This window comes from Pangasianodon hypophthalmus, chromosome 2, assembly GCF_027358585.1.
Source record: "Pangasianodon hypophthalmus isolate fPanHyp1 chromosome 2, fPanHyp1.pri, whole genome shotgun sequence".
NCBI lineage: Eukaryota > Metazoa > Chordata > Actinopteri > Siluriformes > Pangasiidae > Pangasianodon > Pangasianodon hypophthalmus.
This window is the reverse complement of record NC_069711.1, coordinates 18,421,203-18,442,803: the sequence shown is the minus strand read 5'-3', so window position 1 is coordinate 18,442,803 and position 21,601 is coordinate 18,421,203. Positions and strand designations below refer to the sequence as shown.

General features: G+C 38.9%; 1 protein-coding gene across 1 annotated transcript in view; it reads left to right on the top strand.

Annotated features, from left to right (window-relative positions):
- The window catches only part of hs2st1b (heparan sulfate 2-O-sulfotransferase 1b), an 84,998-nt gene extending 65,615 nt beyond the window's left edge, over positions 1 to 19,383 (top strand). Inside the window, exons 3-8 of the mRNA XM_026916472.3 lie at positions 4,086 to 4,324; positions 9,316 to 9,401; positions 14,165 to 14,303; positions 14,581 to 14,678; positions 15,376 to 15,533; positions 17,777 to 19,383. Of these exons, the coding sequence (XP_026772273.1) occupies positions 4,086 to 4,324; positions 9,316 to 9,401; positions 14,165 to 14,303; positions 14,581 to 14,678; positions 15,376 to 15,533; positions 17,777 to 18,003 (947 nt within the window). The 3' untranslated portion in view covers positions 18,004 to 19,383. The remainder of the gene's footprint in view (positions 1 to 4,085; positions 4,325 to 9,315; positions 9,402 to 14,164; positions 14,304 to 14,580; positions 14,679 to 15,375; positions 15,534 to 17,776) is intronic.
- The last annotated feature ends 2,218 nt before the right edge of the window (positions 19,384 to 21,601 follow it).

Genomic DNA, 21,601 nt, shown 5'->3' with positions numbered 1-21,601 from the left:
AACCTTGGTGAAACCCACTCAGACACTGGGTGAACATGCGGAACTCCTCCCACCCGGAACTCCACCCAGATAGTAACCCAAGCTCATGATCGAAGGTGTACTGCACCCAAAAAAAAAAAACAAAAAAAAAAACACCCAGCAATATACTGTTTAAAACAAGCTGCTTGTGAATGTGCGTACCGTACTGTACATATTGTACAACTCAACCTGAAGAAGGAAACATTTTTAAATGTAAAGGTTCTCTCCTAAAGGGTGCAACACTGTTTTCCAAACGTTAAGTTACAATCTGTTGATGTCACAGCCGTCCAAGTAGAGAATAATTATACACAAAAATGATTTTTTGTGACCCATTAATATACAGCATCAATATACAGCATCAGGAAGCAGAGCAACCATTAGAGTCATAAAATGGGTGAAGTGAGCGATTAGATGACTTTGTGTAAACGATACACCAAGTGATCTGTGGCTAGTAATGGGAGTGAGGCATGGTGGTACACTTTTTTCCCCCAACTGTAGTCAAACAACTTTATTTTTTTTTAGTTTCAGATGCTTGTTCCTGAACCAGCCAGTGAGACTTGTGAAGCGCGAACGTTTTCTGTTCATTCTGACATGACGCGTGTGCTGGTAATTCACAAGCGAGTAAGCGAGTTTACATGTTAGCAGGAAGACACTTAAATAAAAGTGAGTAAGATATTTTATTTTTAGCAGGAAGACTTTTGGTGTCCAAATCTGTGGCTTTGGATGGCTTGTTTGTGTGGCAGAAAACAAGCCTAGTGCTAGCAGTAAAACCATGGCAACTAGCAGTAAACTAAAGATAGCGGCCAGCATTAGACTGACTTGATGACGCAGGTGAAAAAAACAATGCTATGTGAGTAAGAGTAATTGCACTCGAGTCACTGGTGCCATGTCTGTGCAGTGCTGTATTCCAGTGCCTCATGTAGCTGAATGACAGTGTTTTGTTCTCCAAGTGTTCAGTCTCACTGTGTAAAAGACTGTTGTATTCACACAGTGCATTCGGGTTTGTTTGGTAAATCGACTCTTGTGAGAGTGCTTCTTTTCTGAGCTTAACAGAAATAACTGATCACTGCAGCTCTCATCACAACTGTTCCTGGTGTCTGGTAGGATAAACGGAAATTGTTCCAAACAAAATAAACCCCGGCTCAAGTGTGCTCATTGATGTGATGCTTCTTTGCTTTTGCTCTGTGGTGAAAATGGCTTAAAAGAACACCTGCCTTGTGTTTTTCAGGTCTAACATTCTCTACTAAAATATTGTTAAATGACATTTTTAAGTTGTGTTATATTTATACTAATGCAATGAATTAAGCCCCGCTCCATGTTTTTGATTGATTTTTATTCTTCTTTCTCTGCTCCCCTTAAGTTTAGAATTTCTGTACTCAAAGTTTCAATGCAGCTGCACAAATTTTCAGAAATAATGTCAATAATGTCTGTGCTTAGAAAGGTTATTTCCCCTTCTGAGAAGTGCACTCTGTTGTGTCCTTGCTGGACATCCTGGTCTCATGCAGCCTTTAAAACCTGCTCATGGGCTGTTTTTGTTTTTTTCTTAAAGGGATGTTCTCTTAGGACCCGTATTGCATTGGTCTGATTTATATCATTCACTGGAGAGTAAGAGCGATGAGTGCCTATTCAGAATGGATGATCCTGATGTTCCTGAGGTTCATCCACCTTTAGGGCTTGGATGCAGATTACTTGTTTCTTGTACCATTAAAATTAAGGATTCAGCAAAATTTTAGCAGCTGAGAATGATCTAAAATGGCACTTTCCATTTTCAGAAGTTCCTTAATTAAAACAAAGCCTCATGTACCTCAGTGTCCCAGAAAATCTATGATAAATTGATATTTTTAAAAAATCCAGGTTTCTGCATGGTGTACAAACCCGTTTCCAACTAAATATTGGCTGTTAGCGTTACAGACCATGGACAGCTATTCTGTATAACATAGATTTACATTTATTCCCTTAGCAGACTGTTAGAACTGATGCACAATCCAATCCAAGCCTAGAGAGGAGCAGAGATGGCTTCAACAGTAACTTTCCCATTCAGAGTAAAATCTGGCTGTTTCAAAATATGAGAGACGCACTTTCCTCATTCGCTTGTGAAAAGCAGCAGCGGGCTAGTAAATCTAGGAATGATGCGATCACGCTGTATTAGGCCCATTAATTTGAGAGAAATGATGTTTAAAGGATTTAATGGGCATCCTTAATGAGAATACTTAATTTGGGCTTGATTTAAGTATGTCGTTAAAGACAAAATTAAGTATGATTAATCATCAGCGAACCATGTCAGAATTTCTTTCTTTTTTGTTAGAAAGATGTCTGTGTGTGTGAGAGTATGTGTGAGAGAAAGAGAAAGTGAGTGAATGGACTTTATTTTGGAGACAGCTACAATTACTCCTGCAAATTATATGATGAGCAGAAATTAGCACGAATATAAACATCAGCAACACACCGGACCTGTCAAGGGATTTTACACTTATGTGTCCCTTTTAAAGGCACAAAGCACCATGGGGATTGAAAGATAGTTTTAAAAAATGGTAACACAGGAAAAAAAAAAAAAAAGAACATGTTCTAGCCCAGTGTTGAAGTCCATAAGGCAAAGTGTTGGTGTTAGTAGCCACTGCAGAGGCTTGTGTTTCTATCTCCAAACCTGGCTGCTTGATTTCCTCCCATTCTTTTTCCATTACTGTTGCTTTTATCCCGCCACTGCTCTCTGAGTAAGGTTTCTTCAAAGCCATGGTTGAACTTGCCTCAGGGAAGTCTTTAACACACCTGCAGCCTCTGCGGATTTATAGCCTGTGTTCTCACGCTCTCTTTCACACTCTAATACTTGTATTCTTACTTTTGTCTGTTCTCTCCATGTTCCCATTTGTACCGTATTTCGAAGTCTGCGTTTTTGTTTCCTTCTTCTGTCCCAGAACCCTTATAAACCCCATAAAAATATTTTATGCAAAACACAATATTAATTGAACGAGCCGGCGAACTCTCACCAGCTACACTTTAAACCAACAGTACTTAATTTTTTTTGCCCCTTTGTAGATAATAAGTGTCACTGGACCCCAGTCCTTTTTCCACAGTCAGCGCTAAACTGCATATACAAGAGACATGATGCTGTTCTGATGACATTACAGCTTATTATGATTGTGATTTAATTTCAAAATTGAATAAGATCTACTATTTTTAGCACATCCTTTTTTAGACATGGCAGAACACGGTTTAATAAACTGCCAAAATTGAATAGACGAAAGCAGCTCCCAGTCGAACATATACACTTAACACCCAGAAGTTTTTAGAAGTACATATACACTATATGGCCAAAAGTATGTGGACACCTGACCATAACACCCATATCTGAATTTTGAACATCCCATTCCAGATGTAGTCCTCCCTTTGCTGTTATAATAACCTCCACTCTTCTGTGAAGGCTTTCCACTAGATTTTGGAGCGTGGTTGTGGGGATTTTTGCCCATTCAGCCGCAAGAGCATTAGTGCGGTCAGGCACTGATGTCTTGTGAGGAAGCCTGGGTGCAGTCTGTATTCTAGTTCATCTTGAAGGTGTTCAGCGGGGTTGAGGAGAGACAGGAATACACCCTGGATGGGTCGCCTATTCAGCGCAGGGCACCACACACACATTCATACACTCCTTCACACTTAGGAGCAATTTAGAGCCACTAGGCTACCTACCAGCATGCTTTTGGGAGGTAGGAGGAAACCGGAGAACCCAGAAGAAACCCACACTGACATGGGAGAACTTACGAATTCCTCACAGACAGTAACTTGAACTCAGGATTGAACAGTTGTGAGGTCACTAGAGTTAAGAGGTGGCAACACTACCAGCTGCACCACCGTGCTGGCCTAGACAATTATTGTGACATTAAATATTACATCAACACTGGAAGTCTAGTATTACAGTAGAAACTACAGCTACTGATGATTATTCTGCTTTTATCTTGTGAATATTGCAGTTCAGTTGCATAAACTGGTGAGGTTTTAATGGATTTGTGAACTAAACTCTATATGTGTATGACAAGTCTGTATTATTTTCTTTCTTTCTCTCTGTCTTTCTCTCACAGAGCGCACTATGGCCAGGTTGGAGCTACGTGAGGTGGAGCAGAGGCAGAATCATGACACAGTTCGTGAATCCCCTGCGCTTGCAGAGATTGATGATTTGCTCATCATCTACAACCGCGTGCCCAAAACTGGCAGCACGTCCTTCACTAACATCGCCTACGACCTTTGTGCCAAGAACCGCTACCACGTTCTGCATATCAATACCACCAAGAACAATCCAGTCATGTCCCTGCAGGATCAGGTTAGGACGCAAATTTCTTAAACGCTAAAGCATCTGAACATTGAACATCTGTTCACTTTGTGACTCAGTTATCCCACTATTCTCTCAAGGTTCCTGCCTTATTCTGTCTGATGGAGTTTTTCCTTGCTACTGTTGCCTCTGGCCTTCTCACAAGGGATTTAAATGTAGATCCTGATTTCTGTGAAGCTGCTTTGTGACAATGTGACAATCTGCAATTCAGAGCAACAATTCTGACGTCAGTGGCAAGCGATAAACTGAAGTGAGATTTTTATGATGAAGAAAATCAGCAGTAGAAATGTCTGCCTGCCCTGTGGTGTCTTCTGGCCGATGTTCCAAAAACCCTTTAATAATAATGTTAATACTAGTAATATTAATAACAATAATAATAATAATAATAATAATAATTACACACTTTTCCTACACCCAAAGAAGGAGAATTAAAACAATCACCACAGACAAATTACTGTCTAAATGGTACATACAGACAAAATACAGAGATTTATGCTACATTATCCTCCCTGCTATCTGCTAATGTTTATCCTCAAACACAACAAGATAATAAGAAAGATATAGAGACTTTTTCCAAACAAAAAGCCAGCTAACAATCCTAAAACCCAACAGTCTGAATAAAAGAAAATACCCAAATAAAGCTAATGTTATGGGGGAAAAATACCAAAAACTTAGCTAATGTTACAGGGGAAAAATACACAACAATGCTAATGGTGTCTAATACCAAAAACAAAGCTAATGTTAGAAGGGGAAAATGGCAGAATACATCTAGCTAGCTAACAATGGGGGGTATAATCAAGCAAAACTTGCTAACTAATGTTTGAAAATATTCCAAAATAAAGCTAGCTATCATTGGGGAAACAAAATCATTTTGCCTGCACGCAGTTCATCTGTAGCTAGATACAGATAGATACACTACTGTGTAGAGAAAGGGTGAGCCTGACAACATCCCAAATATCCCACAATATTGCATTGTGTGGTTATCATACCATGAAGCTCTCTTACCATCTCATCTCATAGTTTCTACTCATATTTGGTGCCTAAGCGTCTCACGTTCAACAGGGTTCAGACTGAAGAAAACAGGAAATAAATTTAGACAGCATGTCTACCTTGTTTTGAGCTGAGATACAACAGTATGTGTCGGGAAGTCATTGCTGGTTCACTGTTGCTAAATAAAAAGGTCTTTTTTTTAATAGAGATCTTTCCTCAGTTCTGGGCAAAAATTTATATTTTTCTGGAGAACTTGGTACAGTAAAGTCACTGATTTTGTTGCCTCCTAACTTGTATGAATGAGACTCGAGAGTGCCAAGGCTGGTTTACTTTGTGTCCAGAAGTCTATCAAAACCTAAATCCTTTGTGTTTTGCAAGGATGCAAACTCCGCACACAGGGCAGAGGCGAGATTCTAACCCTCAACCCCAGAGGTGCCAGGCAAACTTGCCTCACGTATTTAGAAGTAACAGGTGCCTTAACTTATTAGAAGTAGTGCATCAGAGTATATGACCGTGTGTTTCAGTACGCAAAAGAGTATCCAAGTATGTAGTTCCGTCTTGTGTTGTAGTGTCTTGGAGTGTGTCTATTTAGAATCAGGCACAGAGGAGCCAATATCTGCAGCTGAGCTCAAGAATTTATGATTTTTGATGCATAGCTACAGCAATACAAAGACGCCTGAACAAGAAGCTTTGTTTTTGCAGCTACAGCAGCAATCAGACCAGATGATCAGAATAAAATCATCTGGTGAAAAATGCAGTTCACTGAATTGGAAAAGGGATGACGTAAGCAGTGAGCAGTGATTTGTGATCTCATGAACTTCAGCCTTGTGAGCCAATAGAAACCAAGTGGGTGGGATTGTGGTCTCAGTGGTACATTAAAAATGGAAGAGTGGCTATCTGTTAAGTGGTGGTCACACTGCACTTTCGCCACACTGTTTTCTTACTGTTGCTTAGCACAGTATCTTATCTGGGGGAAAAAAAGCTGTGTCGTCCACCAACATACAGTACACTAGGGTTTTTATGGGAAAAATTTTTTTCTCTCTGCCTGCTAGGATTTTCTTTTTAATAATGTTGGCACTGCGTGACAGCTTTAGACATCCTTAACCACCCCTGCCAACCCCACCCTCCCCCAATGAGCAAGCCAGGGGCAAAATATCATTCTAGTGTATATAGAGTAAGTTGATAGCTAGTGATAAGGGTAGAAATATATTAATCATCACAGGGGTCAGTGTGCTGTAGGTGAAAGAGGCGGGTTGGTCAGACAGCAGTCATGTGGTCAAGAGCGGGAGCTTGTATTCCCAGGATGGCACTGTATTTGACTCTGTGTGTCATGTTCAGCCAAGATGGGTCATGCAAGTTCAGTCGTGCCGCTTTCTGTGTCACACATTCCTCATCACTGATTCCATCTCCATGGTGAATAAAGAGCCTGGGAGTGCAGCATGAAAGAGCTGCTGTTTGATTGAGAGGCAGCTGCAGCTGCAGGTTAAGTCAACTGCACAGAATAAGTACAATTTTCTGGTTTGTATAGAGCATTTCTAATGTGCATGGAGACGCTCTGTCTGCTTCTTGCACACCGACTGACAGAGAAAAAGCATAGCAGTTGTTTCATCTGTTTCAGTGTAGAAATGCACCATATTGCTGCTAGGAGTTCCTCACATCTGGGGATTTAGAAAATTAGACTAGTTTTCTGGTCTTTACTGGAAGTATTAGTGAGGTCCTGGAAATGTGTAGCTTGTAAGTGCAGGTTTTACTTACTATAAATCTGATTGAAGTCATATATGGTTCTAAGTGGGGTCTGTGAAGCATAGCCAAAGGGTTTGTCATTTTCTAATTTCATTACAGTGATTGAAATCACGACCCACCATTATCAAAGTTATTATATATATATATATATATATATATATATATATATATATATATATATATATATATATATATATATATATATATATATATAAAGTTATTATATTTGTTACTGAGATTGAGTTATAGTTATTAACCTTCACTTGAATGGATTTAATCCCAAACTCATTAACTTAAAACAAGTCGGCTGATAAATAATGCCAACTTGTGTCCTGTTAATGGAAAGTTCAAGATGAAAGCATCTACGACTCCAGTAAATAGTCAGTATAATATTGTACGCAGTTAAATAATGTGCCTATAAAACATGTTTATAAAAACAGATCAGTACTGAGAGGGGTCTATGAGTTTTATTTTACATTTAAATGGATGTCGAAAACCCCTGATATATGGCATAGGCTATTTTGCTTCACAAGCAAGAGTCTATTCATTCATTCATTCATTCATTTGGTTAGTTATTTGACATTCAAACTAAGCTACATTGCCTTTATTTCACTAGGAGAATCTCACTGAGGTAGTGTCTTTCGCAACTGAGACCAGACCAGTAGGTTAGAATAGTCAGAATTCTAACCAGATTGGGGATGTTTGTGGATTTAGGTTATATTTGTGTACAGTCGTAAAATTCTACGTACATTATTGGTGTATTCTTTAGCGATGCAGGTGACGGGAGGTGAAATAGTTAACCACTAGTTTTCTTGCTATAGTTCATGGGTCTTTAACAGTGCGCAAGCCTGTGCATTTATAATTAGGGGTTAGGATTTACTGGATTAAATTATTTGAGCTGATAGGGATTACTCAAGATGATCATGGGCTTCCTTTCTTGCTAAAATTGTTGCAGTTGTCAAGATTTAATACATTAGTAGAGAATAGTAAATTATTTGTTTGTATAAATAAATATATATTGTATAATATTTATAATATAAAGATTTATTTATTTGTTTGTGTGTGTGTGTGTGTGTGTGTGTGTGTGTGTATGTGTGTGTAATTTGTGTATGCTAGGTCTTGAAAAAAGTGAAACCCTGGCAGATTGGCTTATGTGCAGTGTTGATAAACAGCATTTATTACACTACTACTTTTTAATTTGAGAAAAGTCAAGTGAAAATAATATGGAAATTGTTTATTGCAGTTATGTGCGTTATAATTTAGCAGCAAAAATCTCACAACCGTGACAGACTTGTAATATTACTTGCAGTATTTCAGGACCCTGGTTGAGGAAGAGTGTGTTTGAGTGTATGAGTGTGAGTGTGATTCAGTTAGTCAAGGATTATTTTGCTGGAATAATTGGTATTGCAAGATGCAAGTCAGTCTAAGGTGACCTTCTATGCATGACAGATGTTGAATATTTAAGTCACTGAAAAGTCATGAAATATGATTTTTCAAAAAATAAAAAATTAAGAGTGAGTAAGAACCATTTGTGTGTGTCTGTGTGGGTGTGAGTCTGGGTGTGGATATGTCTGTATATGTCTGTCCTGTGTATGTGTGTGTATATGTGTATATGTGTGTGTCTGTGTGTCCATTGTGTGTGTCCATTGTGTGTGTCCATTGTGTGTGTCCATTGTGTGTGAGTGGACATGTTTTTACATCTAGGTGGGGACCAAATGTCCCCACATGGACAGGAATATCTAATCTTGTGAGGACATTTGGCCTCTGTGTGTGTGTGTGTGCGCGTGTGTGTATGTGTGTATGTGCGCGCTTGTCTCTGTGTGTCTGGGTGTGTTTGTGTGGTGAGTCTGTGTGTGCATTTGTATTCCTGTCACCTCTGTCCCTAACACGGAAAATAATCGGCTGTGATGGAGAGAAGGAAGGTGTCATTAGCGGTTGGCTTTGCTGAGGTAATATCCAGCCGACTTTGTCTCCACACTCTCTGAGCTGCTCACTGAGCTGAGACTCGGTGTTTAGGCAGAGATGTGGCTCAGAAAGAGGGCGTTGTGTGTGTGTGTGTGTGTGTGTGTGTGTGTGTGTGTGTTGGGGGGGGTTCTTCTAAATCCCTGCACATGCTACCTGTGTCTGTTTTTTTCACAGTAAACCCTTCTGTGATAATTATATTATAATTGGACAATTAAGCAGAGTTATTTAGAGTAAATAGTTTAAGTGTGTGTCTGTACTTATCTGTGAGTTTGTGGATTTTGCAGGTGAGGTTTGTTAGGAATGTGACGTCCTGGAAGGAGATGAAACCAGGGTTTTACCACGGACATGTAGCATACCTGGATTTCTCCAAGTGAGTATCAACACATTTAGGTATTTACCATCACATAGCTCATAAAATATTATTCATCTTATAGTGATAAATATTGTGATTGCTAGAACATGACCTGTGTGGCTTTGATTTGACACCAGATACAAAAAAAATCCCACAATTCCATTGGATATGTCTTCTTAGGCAGTCAGTCAGCTATGAGCAGATAATAGACATTTATGTATCTTTATACTACCATGAATGAAGCAGTCCAGTACTGCAGATACAACCGAATTCTGATATTCATTGATATTTCAACTTTTTGCTAGCTGACAGCTAGCTCATAGTCACTCAAAGAGATGTGGGAAAGGACAGGAGACAGGAGCTCTGATTTCAGGAGTGTTGCTGCTCTCTAGTGGTTAAACATGATATTGCAGTAGCGCTTGGGCCATTATACTGCTGCAAAGACAGTACAGGGTCAAGTGCAAATGTGCCCATAAAATAGCTTCAGTGATTGATTTGATTCCATATGTTGGCTTATTTGCTTTTGAAACAGGAAGTCAGGTGAGGAAGACATCAAAGGATTTAACTGATTTCCCCCACAGAAAACAGAGTTCAAGCTACGCCACGTCTCCGTCTGAAATTAAATAGACTCACCAGTGGCTTAGCTATTTGGCTAAATAAGAGGCCACAGGTTGGTTTACAGGGGCAGGACAAATGTGTTCAGAAGACTATTTGATTGGATGCAAATGGACTGAGTGTAGGGTGAATCATCAGTACGTTTTCAATGTTTTCTCAGAAATTATAAATTGTAAAATTAAAACAAGAATATCTACAAAAACATTTTTGTCTCACATTTATATATATATATATATATAGATATATAGATATATACACAGTACTCAGCATAAATGAGTACACCCCACTACATTTGTCAAAAAACTTTTAGTTTCTTTTCAGAATCAACATTTTCTATGAGATACTATACTACAAAATACTCCTACAAATGTGGGCCATTGATTGCAAACAAGATTTGTTAATTTGCACACACAAAAAAGTGATTTTCCTAACAAATTCATTCAAGCCCATGTTGCAAAAATGAGTACACCCCAATTATAGTCTTAGGAGAAAAGCCACACTTAAGACTACAAAATTCTACTTAACAGGCATTCAACCACAGGTGAGTCTAATGATTCATTTAAGAGGTGTCCAGCAGGCAGGTGACTATAAAAGAGCATTACTTAACAAAGAAAAGCCCTTCCCATTTCATGCTGTCAGCAATGGCTCCCCATGGAAGAGAAATGTCCCAAAATCTGAGAAAGGAAATCATTTCTTTACACAAAAAAGGTGAGGGCTACAAGAAGATCAGCAAAGCTTTACATATCAGTCAAAATACTGTAGCAAAAGTGATCCAAAAATTTAAGAAAGATGGAAGTGCAACCATCTTACAGAGACGTCCAGGCCGGCCACTTAAGTTAACATCTCGACAGGAGCGTCTTCTGATGAGAAGGGTTGAAGAAAATCGCCATGCAAGTTCACTGCAGTTAGTTAAAGCAGTAGAAAGCCAAACTGGAGTGACCGTTTCCCGTGACACCATACGGCGCACACTGCAGAGGAATGGCATGCATGGGTATCGTCCACGAAGGAAGCCTCTCCTAAAGCCCATGCACAAAAAAGCACGCCTAGAATTTGCTAGGGCCCATGCTGAAAAAGATGAAGACTACTGGGACTCTATACTCTGGAGTGATGAGACAAAGATCACTGTTTTTGGAACTAATGGGTTTAAAACTGTATGGCGTCGTAAAGGTGAGGATTTCAAAGAAAAATGCATGGTGCCTACAGTGAAACATGGTGGTGGCAGTGTCCTTATGTGGGGCTGCATGAGTGCTGCTGGTGTTGGGGAGCTGCATTTCATTGATGGTATCATGAACTCAACAATGTACTGCTCTATACTGAAGGAGAAGATGCTGCCATCACTCTGTGCACTTGGTCGTCGTGCACTTTTCCAACACGACAATGATCCAAAACACACATCTAAAGCTACTGTTGCATTTCTGAAGAAGAACAGGGTGAAAGTGATTGAATGGCCAGGTATGTCTCCTGATCTGAATCCAATCGAACACCTGTGGGGAATTCTGAAGCGACAAGTTGAGCATCACTCTCCATCCAGCATCCAGGCTCTAAAAGAGGTTGTTCTTGAGGAATGGAAAAAGATAGATGTTGCAATATGTCGCCAACTTGTTCATTCCATGCCTAGAAGACTTGGTGCTGTCCTTAAAAATCACGGTGCTCATACAAAATACTTTTTGTTGCGGGGTGTATTCATTTTTGCTTCAACCAATTTGAGTAAAACTGAAGATAAATAAAACTCAGCCTTGTGAAAACTTTGGAAATTGTTCTTTTGTTCATTGAGCTACTGATTAAATTCGTACTTTTTAAAGGGGGTGTACTCATTTATGCTGAGCACTGTGTGTGTGTGTGTGTGTGTGTAATATATATATATATATATATATATATATATATATATATATATATATATATATATATATTTATTTATTATACATACAGTCATGTGAAAAAAAATTAGGACACCCCATTAAATATTCAGTTCTTTATCACTTTGTTTTCACTTATTAAACAAAAGAAATCTACAAAAATGTGTATTTCAACTGAGGAAAAGTTAGGACACCCTATGCCCTAATAGCTAGTGTTTCTCCCTTTGGCTGAAATAACCTCAGTGAGACATTTCTTGTAGCCATCTACCAATTTCTGACATCGACTGGAATAAAGTTTTCCCCACTCCTCAATGCAGAATTCTTTCAGGTGTGTGATGTTTGAGGGATTTCTTGCATTCACAGTCTGTTTCACAGGATCCCCACAGGATCTCAGTAGGATTTAGATCTGGGCTTTGACTTGGCCATCCCAGAACTCTCCATTGTTTACTGTTCAGCCAGTCCTTGGTGGATTTACTGCTATGTTTTGGGTCATTGTCATGTTGCAAGGTCCAGTTCCACTTCAGCTTCAATTTTTTGACAGATGCTCTCACATGTTCCTCAAGCACCTTGTGATACAATGTAGAATTCATAGTGGATTCTGTGATGGTGAGCTGGCCAGGTCCTGCTGCAGCAAAGCATCCCCAAACCATAACACTTCCACCTCCATGTTTCACAGTTGCTATGAGGTTCTTTTGCAGAAATGCTGTATTTGGTTTACGCCAAACATGCCCTCTGTTATAGTGTCCAAATAATTCAATTTTAGACTCATCTGTCCAAAGCACATTATTCCAGAAGTCTTGGCCTTTCTCTGTGTGTTCTTTGGCAAACTTCAGTCTTGCCCTCATGTTTTTCTTAGACAGCAAAGGTTTCCTCCTTGCACACCTCCTATGATAATTAAGGTTGTGCTAAAGTCTTTTTCTGATTGTAGATTCATGCACTTTGACATCAGCTGTAGCAGGAGCTTGCTGTAGGTCCCGTGATGATATTTGAGGGTTTTTGGAGACTTCTTTAAGCATCTTGCGGTCTGCTCTTGGGGTGAATTTGCTTGGACGGCCTGACCTGGCCATGTTGGCAGTTGTTTTAAATGTTCTCCACTTGTAAATGATTTTCCGGACAGTGGAATGGCTAATTACAAATTCTTTTGATATCTTTTATATCCCTTACCAGACTCATAAGCATTAACAATCTTCTTTCTGAAGGCCTCAGAGAGCTCTTTGGATCTCACCATGGTGATACCTCTCACTTCAACAATTAAGAGCAAACCAAACTAAATGTCTGAGGTTTAAATAAGGCAAGACTCCTTCAAAATGCCCTGTAACGATGTTCTAATAATTTGCTCCTGACGTGATACACCTGTAGGTGATTTTAGCCATTTTAAGTACAAATAAATGTGGGAGTGTCCTTACTTTTCCCTCACAAGAAATTGGATTTTTTTAAAATTACAATTTACAGATCATTTTAAAAAGACTTTTTTTTTTGGTTTTATTTGTGTAGTTATATTACTTGAATCTCCCAATATTCTTAAAATAAAGATCAAATGTCCATATGTTTAACTATGTTAAAAAAAAAATAGGGTGTCCTAATTTTTTCACATGTATGTGTGTGTGTGTGTGTGTGTGTGTGTGTGTGTATGTATGTATATATATATATATATATATATATATATATATATATATATATATATTTGGTCTTATTTGTGTCTACAGCTCCAAGAGACTTGTACAAAAGCTATAAACGGCCAGTTCTATCAAGAATGCTGGGTAGGATGTAGGACCATTCTAATTAGGTTTGATCCCCATATAGCTCTGCCAGTTCTGAGACTTGAACTCTTCTTTTAATGGATGCATGAGCTACTTCTGAAAATAGCATTAGCAGCATTGAAACAAAGGTCCATTTGAAACTGAGGACTACATCCTGCAAATTTATTTGCTTTGGTAGAGCTTACAGTTCTCTTGGTTTACATAGTACAGCATGAGTGAGTGTGGAATTTTACATTAATGAATATGATTACTGTACAGTTACTTATAAATATCTAAATCTGTAATAGCTGCAAAAATGGTTGCTGCCGTATTTAACAGCTTTCTTCTTATACACATCGACTGCTGAAGTTGGTGCCATGTCAGTGGAAGATTATAAAACAATGCACAATCACAATTTTTAATATGGCAGACATTTTTGCATAGGACAGATTGGAACAAGAAACAATACAGGGTCTACTTTTTTATGATTTTTGCATTCACATAGGTCTGTGACACATTTGGGCAAAAAAATCAGACTTGAACCTTTGTGTTTGTGTGTTTTGTGCTGCAGATTTAGCGTGAGAGCAAAGCCCATCTACATTAACGTAGTGCGTGACCCTATTGAGCGCCTGGTGTCCTACTACTACTTCCTGCGCTTCGGAGATGACTACAGGCCCGGCCTGAGGCGGAGAAAGCAGGGAGACAAAAAGGTGAGAGACTTTTTCTGAATTCTGACTTCTTAGAATGCAACTAGAGAGACAGAGAACTGGACAAAATGATTGTGTCTGCTTGAAAATTTGATTTCTGGGAAATTTTTTGCAGTTCGACACGACATGACTAGGATGTTTTAAACAGTGTCTCGGATCGTTAAGATTCAGTCTGTGTGATAGATGCAGAGAGAGAAGGAATAGAAAAGAAAACATTTTTTTATGTATTTGTGTATGATCTTCATGTGTGTGTGTGTGTGTGTGCGTGCTTTGTTGTCAGACGTTTGATGAGTGTGTGGCATCAGGGGGATCTGACTGCGCTCCAGAGAAACTCTGGCTGCAGATTCCATTCTTCTGCGGCCATTCCTCCGAGTGCTGGTAGGTTTTTTCGCACCAACGGCTGTTTGCTTGTCTTTATGAGACGCAGGAACAGATGGAGAACAAGTGCCTGGACATGTCCTACATCTTGTTTTTCTATTTTTTTTTTTTTTTTTAAAGAATATAGACATTGAGTATTCACTGAATATTGAAAGTGCTTATTCCATCTTCCCAGTGATACTATATTTTCCAAATGATTGCCACACCTCTCTGAGTTTTTTGTGGAGCTCAGAGCTTATTGTTACCAGCATGCCTTACTTCTTTCATTATACCACATTTCTTTTGAACTCTTGATTCTGATTGGTCAGAAGGCGTTGATTCATTTTCTCTAACAGCAGCTCTGGCATTAGTGTTGGCTGTAAGACATATCAAACATTTCTATTAATGCACTCATTCTAATATGTGATTGGTTCTGTGGTAACCGCTAATTCACAGGGACATGCATAGTGGATGCTTCCCATAATCTAAGACTAATAATGAACACAATAAAAACATGCTGTTATTGAAAAAATGGTCTATTGTTGACATGCTGAAGTTTTCTGTGAGGAGGCATTTATGGAAGGAGTCTCCAATACAAATAAAATATTAATGTGGGTATTAATGCGCAGTATGAAGTTGTAGCTTCATGTCATCATGAACCTGAAACTGTTTATTATGTGTGGTGTGTGTGTGTGTGTGTGTGTGTGTGTGTGTGTAGGAATGTAGGCAGTCGCTGGGCTCTGGAGCAGGCCAAATACAACCTGGTGAATGAGTATCTGCTGGTGGGAGTGACGGAGGAGCTGGAGGACTTCATCATGATGTTGGAGGCAGCACTGCCCCGTTTCTTCAGAGGAGCTACTGATCTCTACCGCACAGGTAACACTGCTAGACAGTTACATAGTCCGCTCAAGAAATATGGATACGGTTCATGAAAATAAGCATATGAATGGATAACTCATGAATTTCAAGCAAAAATTTTGTGAAATGTTACATAGAACACCATAGAATCAAAATTATAGGCATTCCTGTAGTTAATAGCACATTGTGTATTATTATTATTACAAAAATTATAAAATATAGACATATTTAATGTTTTAATATTAATGATATTTTTTTTATCCTATTTCTAAACGTCATGCTTTGTCTGCATTGTTGGTACCAAACAGTGTCCACCGGAGAGCTACTGTCTACTGTTAGGCTTTCTCCAGTTGGCAAGCTTGTGTGTTAATCAGTCTTGCAAACTTTGCTTTGAGACTTGCTTTGAGCTCATCTAATCCACTACTTTTAACCATTCCTCTGACTCTGACTTTTCTGTCGCAGCTCCAAGATTGTGGAACAGCTTATCATTTTTCATAAAGGCATCCCCAACATAGACATTTTTAAATCCAGTCTAAAAGCATATTTATTTTCCCAGGCATCTGTAGAGTATCAGGTCTTCTGTTTTTGTCCTGTCTTTTAACTGTGGTTTTGTCTTTCAGTTGTTTTTATTTCTCTTTTGATTTATTGCTTTAGTTTTATTCTTAAAAATGTATTCTTTTATTTGAATTTTTTAAATCTCATTTAATTTATTACTATTATTATTATTATTATGTAAAGCATTTGGCCGATTTTAAATGTGCTATATAAATATAGGGACTTGACTTACCTTGAAGGGTGACTTGCAAACAGATCTCTAGCTACCCTAGACTGTCTAGTATACTTCCTCAATAAACATGGCAAAGAAACGCCTAGTTTCTCAGAAAGTGTCATGGCAAATGATCAACAACAGACCTCAACCTTCATCCCGTCAGCTAACATGCAAGATTATTCCGTTTACTCGCCACTAACTGCTTCAAACCAAACTCATTTTAAACATAGGAACTTTTTCAGCCCACTGGGTAGATCTTTCTTTGAAAAGATAATGCGTTGTGGTGTTTAAAAGTGCTTTCTCGCTGGAAACCAGTGCACAGAATCGTGCAAACAAGGAAGTATGGAGAATCAGTCAGTTTGCAACCTTCAGGATCCTGAAGCTTGTGGCCAGAAAAGTGTACAAAAGCTATCAGATGCTCTGTATCCCCTGGGCATATGAGACTAAGACTAGTTGTTATTAGAATCTGTTGTAGTATCAGATGTTATTTTATAGGCTGGCAGTCAATTGATGTGGCAGGAACCCATATTTACAGTAAACCTTGTGTATACATAATATATTTTGCTACATTTAGATGTTAATTGAAATATTTATCTTCTATGTATTGTATGTTCTTGCATTAGTCTAAACCTTGTCTCTTGTTTCTATGCTAAATCACATTTTAATTAACAACATACTTCATCTTCAAAATGTTATCTAATTTATCTGTCCACGTTCTCCATCTCCCAAAAGTGCAAGTGTTTGTTTTGGGTGGGTGGTTTTATACACCCACCCAAAGCCTCCTGATCGGAGGTGTAGCACATGGATATACCTCCTGTATGTCTACTGAAACAATGTTTTAATTTAAAGTTGCTTGGAATACAGCCAGCTCAGAATACAGCCTATTCAGTGTATGGCACAGTCATCTCACCTAGAGCAGCATAGTAGCATAAGCTGTCTGCTGCTCTCCAACTGGCCAGGTTTGGATTATTGTGTCCAAAAGTTAAAATCATTTGCACTTTAGAAATTCCTGTCGATTTCTCAAACTCGCCACATCTTATTGAACAGAATATTTATGAAAGTGCAGTAGAGAATTTTCTCTGTTGCACTTGTTGCAGTTTGGACCAGAGACGATCCCCGTGCTTTATATTCACGGACTAATGAATTCTTGGGATGCGTCACTTACCCACAACACAATTCCAGCTGTAGTTCCAATGATGCTTAGCAAGGTTCAGCTGTTTTTTTAAATTTGTTAACACAGTTTCCATTAAACTATGCTGTCTAAAACCATGCTTTCTCTCCTGCATCCCTTGAACCACCACATCAGACAATGTAAAATACTATATAGACAAGTCATGGTCTTCAAATCACATTTTTGGGTGATAGTGCTAAAATGTGCACTATATAAGCCAAGCCCTGACTAAGACATGAGTCATACATTCTGATTGAAATGACCAAGTTTCAATACTTGGTAAACTCAAACGTAATGTAATGAAGTGTCTTTGTCTCACAGGTAAGAAGTCCCACCTGAGGAAGACTAGCGAGAAGAAGCCTCCAACTAAAGAGTCCATTTCCAAGCTGCAGCAGTCGGATGTGTGGAAGATGGAGAATGAGTTCTATGAGTTTGCACTCGAGCAGTTCCAGTTCGTCCGCGCTCATGGTGTCAGAGAGAAGGACGGAGAGCTGTTCGTGCTGGCGCAGAACTTCTTCTACGAGAAGATCTACCCAAAAGTGAACTGAAACAGGAGAGAGAAAGCCATGACTTTTAACCTCTGTATTTTCCATCTTCACCATGGAGGAGGACAAGGAGAGGAGAATGTCTTCAGTAGAAAATGGCATCTGTGGAAATAGAAAAAGAGCTCTTTGTGGATTTATTACCTCCTCAGTCATAGTACAGTGGAATTCTACTGTATATACGCTATACAGTAGATTACAAAACACTGTTTATTATAGAGATGGAGAAGATGTAAACTATGCCGCGAGCACTGATTACAGGAACTTTTAGAGTACTTTGATGTCCAGTGCTCTTCTTTCTCAGACTTTATGGCAGCCTGGACAAATTTATCACACCTGAAAAAGGCATTTGTTTAAAATAATTCATTTAGAATTCCCTAAAAAGAGATAAAGGGTACATTTGAAAGTGAAACTCAACAGGGTGAAAAATGGGTCTACATTTTGTACCAGCCAGCGGCACATTAAATGCACCTTCCATTTTATTATTAAGTGTTCTCAACTTTTTTTTTCCCTCTTTGGCATTGTGTTTTTTATGATAGAATGCCATGTATGTGTTTAGTGTGAATATTGTACCCCAACAAAAGATCAAGTAGAACTCGTACATAATGCCTGTTTTACGCAGTCGGACCAAATGGCTATAAGAGAAACCAAGTCATAGATGTTGACCTTCAACTTTGGAATGCTGAGAAAAACAAAAGAAGAAGCAGTACTTGAAGTATTGCACTTTAAAATCCCAATATTTTCTGTTTGTTTTTCAGTGTGGTTATAAGGCAGAGGATTTCCAATGGACCACTGAAGAAAACAATCAAGTAACTTGTACTTTTTTATCATCTGAGTGCAGGTAATCAGTCCACTGAGATTTCTAATGAAGAGGGACAGAAGAATGTAGCTGCCTTCAGCTTGGACTGTGGTCCTGTAGCTCCTCGGAGGAACCTTACTGGAGAGGTGATGATCTTTGTGGAGACCCTGTGCTTTTTAGAAGCCCTGGATTGTCCAAAAAAAAAAAAACAAACAACAAAAAAGCTAGATGTTTTAGTCAGTGCTGTTTTTTTACTTTGTGTTTTTGCTACTGTATCTGTAAAGAAGAGCGAGGAGTCTGGGTACAGAGAGATTTGATAGCCAGGAATAGAATTGACTGAAAATCATCTAAACGCCTCCATTTCCAAGACTGTGACATGCACACTCAGATCCTATCTAGCTCCACTTTCAATAGTGCCTTCATAACCAGACGGCCAGCATTCGTTCTCTGAATGGTCAAAAACATCACTCACTTTTCTAGGCCATGTTTTTTTCAGATACTGGCTTTCTTTTTGAGTTTCTGTTGTTAATGTTTTCTTGGTGAAAATTGTCTTTAATGCATTTTAATAAACCCTGAACTGTCATTGAGGTAATGCCTGTGAGTCATGTTGGGACGTTTGGAGAGGTTTCTTTTTATTAGAATTTTACTATTTTTAAATGTGGCCAAATCTTCTCCAAACCATTACAAAAGAGTTGGCTGGTGAACACAGACTGAAATGTTTCATAACAATGATTTACAGCAACCTCCTGGTTATTTTTGGCAATATCGTATGGTGTGTAAAAGCAATAAGAGTATGCGGTGTGGAACTCTTTAGCTTGAGATGGATGGTAAAGTATGGAGACTATAAAGTTACACTGAACCTATAGATAGCAGCTTCTCAACCTGCCTTACAATAAAATAGAACATTTATACTCCATTTAATGCATAATAACTCTTCTCATATACAGTAGGAAGTGCAGGGTCAGTCTCTTCGGTATCCTTTGACGAATTGGGTAAAAAAGGTTCTGGATGCAAACTAATGGAATAACAGAGACTGTTACAGAGTTCAGAGTTTTCCCTGATAACAATCTTCATGTATTAAATGTAATGCATAGTACTAAGGTTTGGTGATTTGGCCAAAGATCTTAACATACTTTTCCTAAAGCTTAGTTTTCAGGTCTGTAAAATATTTTGAAGCATATAGAAAACATTTTTTATTATAAGTAGTCTAATCATGTAAACAAAATATATATAAGAAGACAAAGAATCAGCATTTCGACTCTTTCTATACACGGAGGACTAGTGCAACTCGCTCCTGGCATATCTGCCACTGCGCAACCCTTTCAAATGATCCAGAATCTCTCCAAGTTCTCCCACATCACCCAGTTGCTGCGTTCCCTCCACTGGCTTCCTGTAGCTGCCCACATCAGATTTAAACACTGATGCTCACCTAGAAGGCCAAATGCTAACTATCCCCACCTACCTGAAGGCACTTATCAAACTCTGCTCTGCACCATTTTCAGTTCAAGACTCTATCATGTCTCAACTTGATGCACCATCCCTCAAGATATAAAAGGAAGACTTGCATACAGACCCCTGTACTGGCTGAACAACTGAGTCACTGTCTGTGCAAATGCAGATCCCTTGTGTCCTCTTTTAATGCTGTACTAACCTCTCCTAACAGGGTTTTTAGCTCAATGGTATTCTTAGACCATGACTTAATGTACTGGTATGGGGATATACAGTATGTACATTCGTCAAAATCTCATTACTGAATAGTAATTGTAAAGATTACGCTAAATGCAAGCTTCTAGTGTAATGTTGGAAAAAGCTACGAATAGGTGCGTTCAGCTGTCCAGAAAGAAAACTGTCCAAGGCTGACCTCTCAGAGAAAGATTGTCTTTTTCCCCCCACTTTAATCCCTGACTCCTGTAAAATAAAGACATGTAATATAACAGGCCAGACTTGCATCCTCAGGTGGGTTAAAACACATTGCTAAGTTTCATCGTCTATAATTTCACAGTCTGGCCTGCCGGTGCTCTTTGCCTTCCAGGTTAACGTGCACCTCTCGGCTGCTGCCCATGTAGAAATCACTGCTCTCATAGTGTGAGACGCACCTGAAATAAATCGTGATGATGGATCTCTGTGGCGGGGTGAAGCGGGAAGCGTTTGGCCTTGTTTTCTGGCCTGTAGGAGTGGAACAAACTGCCGAGTCACTGTGCTTTTGGGCTTTGCTGAAGCTCCCTGACATGCACAAACTGAGCTGTATGACATATGCTAGGTATAAATATTAGTTGACATTTTAAAGCCTCGTCATCTACAAAACTGTGACTGCCACCAAGCAGGCTCTGTCAAAATAATGGAGTTTGTGTTGCTGAAAAATGTCAAGGGTAAAGTGTTAGTGCTGATCTGGATCACTAACGAATGCAACTGGTGAGCTAACTGATCTTGGATCAGTTCTCTAAGATGCTGGATGAATACAGGTCACATGACGACTCCTGCATTAGAAACAATAATTTGAGGCAAAAATTTGTGAGTGACATGAAATCAGTTTGCCTGAACAGAAATCTAGACTGTACACATTAGGTGGACATTTTTTCACATACAGTTCCTCAGTTCCTGTCACCTAGCTCTGCAACCAATCGAGGAATCCGCAACATAATGAAGTAATTCCAAATATTACTACTTTATAGTCTTCATGCAACTTCTTCTACAACCAATACAACTAGAGGATACAAATAATTTTAGAGATATTGGAGGAGGAAAGAGTTCCTCAGAGGTTCTTTGAAGAGTTAACAGTTCTGTTTTTCTAAACGGGTTCTGCTT